Genomic DNA, 2,500 nt, shown 5'->3' with positions numbered 1-2,500 from the left:
CTCTCTCTCTCTCTCGCTGGTGGGTGTATATATATATATATATATATATATATATATATATATATATATATATATATACATATATATATATATATATATATATATATATATATATATTACACAACACAACACAAAGCACCTTACCATTTTTTAACAACATAACACAAAAAACACGTAGCATTTTGCACAGCCCAACACACACACACACACACACACAAACACGGTTACTATTTTCGCACTGCACACACCACACAAACACACACACACACACACACAACAAAAAACATGTTACAATTTTTCCACATAATACGTTACCATTTTTTGCACAGCACAACACACACACACACACAAACAACAAAACAACAACAACAACAACGTTACCATTTTTTGCACAAACCAACCCAACCCAACTCAAACCCACCTTGACCTAGGCAAACACCACACAAAACACACGTACCTTTTTTTTTTTTTTTTTAACACAAACCCAACCCAACCCAACCCAACACAAACCCAACCTGACCTAGGCAAACACCACACAAAACACACGAACCATTTTTTTAACACAAACCCAAAACCAGCGCACAACCCCATCCACCAAGCCAACAAAAACAGCACACCACACCACACCGCACCACACACACACACACAAACAAAAACAACCCCAAAACAACCCACGTTACCATTTTTGCCCCAGCACACAACACACACACAACACACACACACACACACAAACACATTATCATTTTTGCACAACACACACACACGAAAAAAACACGTTACCATTTCTGCACAGCACAACACACCCACCAAAAAAAAAGAAACAACAACAAAAAAACATTACCATTTTTGCACAACGCAACACACACACACACACACACACACACACACAAGACGTACCGTTGTTTTTGCCACAACACACAATAAAACAACCACCACCACCACCACACATTACCATTTTTTTTGCACAACACACACACACACACACACACCAGTTTTTACCACAACACAAACACACACAAACACCACCAAACACCACCACCACCACACGTTACCATTTCTGCACGAGTCCGCCTTGCAGCCCCCAGTGTCCGTCTCGCAGTGGAAGCCGGAGAAGCCCTGAGGGCACAGGCACTGGTAGGACCCTTGGTGATCCACGCAGGTGCCCCCGTTGTGGCAGGTGGCCTCCCGGCAGAAGTCCGCCTCCTCCCCGCACGCCGCCCCGTAGAAGCCAGGGGGGCAGATGCACGTGAAGCCCGTGTCTGTGCTCTGTGTGTGTGTGTGTGTGTGTGTGTGTGTGTGTGTGTGTGAATAGAACAGAATAGAATAGAATAGAATAGATTTTACTGTCATGAAACCGTAAGGTTTATAAGACACAAAGTGCAATGGTAAATAATGAATGAAAAACACACAATTAATCAATCAGTTAATGCAGTAAATTGCAGCAGCATTCATAAAACAAATTTTTTTCCTAATCTTGTTTGTATATATTCATCACCTGACTGGGAATATTTCCTTTGTTATTCGAATTTTGAATATCTTTTAAAAAAATTGTTGCCTTAAGGTTTTATATCTAATACAATGATCAAGAAGAAGGATTTCGTCTTCTTGTGGAATATTTAAATGTCTACCTTTCTCAATCTTTAGGTCATGCGCGCTTATTCTGAGTTTCGTTAAAGCTTGTCTGTGTTTTGTATCTGATATATTTAGGGGAGGGGAGTGGGGAGTGGGGGGGGGGGGGAGGGTTAATTAAAACGTGGGTGACTGTGGCGAAATCAAATCAAATAAGACACGAAATATACATGCATTTAACTATGATAGGTCTTAAATAGATAAATAGGTAAATAAGTAAATAACTATACAACCGACACGAAATGTAAATGCTTTAACCATGACTACTTTCAAATAAATAAACAAATAGGTAAATAAACAGATATACAACCGACACGAAATAAAAACACATTAACTATGACTGGTTTCAAATAGATAAATGAATAAATAGATAGGCAACCGACACGAAATATAAATCCATCAACTATGACTGGTTTCAAACAGATAAATAAATAAATCAATAGATATACAACCGACACGATATATAAACGCATTAACTATGACTGGTTTCAAACAGATAAATAAGTAAATCAGTAGATATACAACCGACACGATAATTATATAAACGCATTAACTATGACTGGTTTCAAATAGATAAATAAGTAAATCAGCAGATATACAACCGACACGATATATAAATGCATTACATCACAAAGATCGCGACGATCACAACGTATGGTGAAGACAAGAAAGAGTTAAACAGTAACAAAAAAAAAACAAAAAAAAACTGAAGACTTCAAAGCAACAAGCCTTCATACATAAACTGTTAAATCCAGTTGAGCTTTACTGACATCTACAGACAAGAAGATTAGAAAAATGTGTGTGTGTGTGTGTGTGTGTGTGTGTGTGTGTGTTGAGCAGGGGGGGTTAGGGGGGCTGGGGGGGGGGGGTG

At 38.7% G+C, this 2,500-nt stretch overlaps 1 protein-coding gene across 1 annotated transcript in view; it reads right to left on the bottom strand.

Annotated features, from left to right (window-relative positions):
* Positions 1 to 2,500, bottom strand: part of LOC143296643 (uncharacterized) — a 117,034-nt gene that overhangs the window by 11,009 nt on the left and 103,525 nt on the right. The window contains exon 8 of the mRNA XM_076608673.1: positions 1,053 to 1,268. Within this exon, the coding sequence (XP_076464788.1) occupies positions 1,053 to 1,268 (216 nt within the window). The remainder of the gene's footprint in view (positions 1 to 1,052; positions 1,269 to 2,500) is intronic.

The sequence above is a fragment of the Babylonia areolata genome, chromosome 21, assembly GCF_041734735.1.
Source record: "Babylonia areolata isolate BAREFJ2019XMU chromosome 21, ASM4173473v1, whole genome shotgun sequence".
Lineage (NCBI taxonomy): Eukaryota > Metazoa > Mollusca > Gastropoda > Neogastropoda > Buccinidae > Babylonia > Babylonia areolata.
The sequence above is the reverse complement of the archived record's forward strand: the minus strand, read 5'-3'. Positions and strand labels throughout refer to the sequence as shown.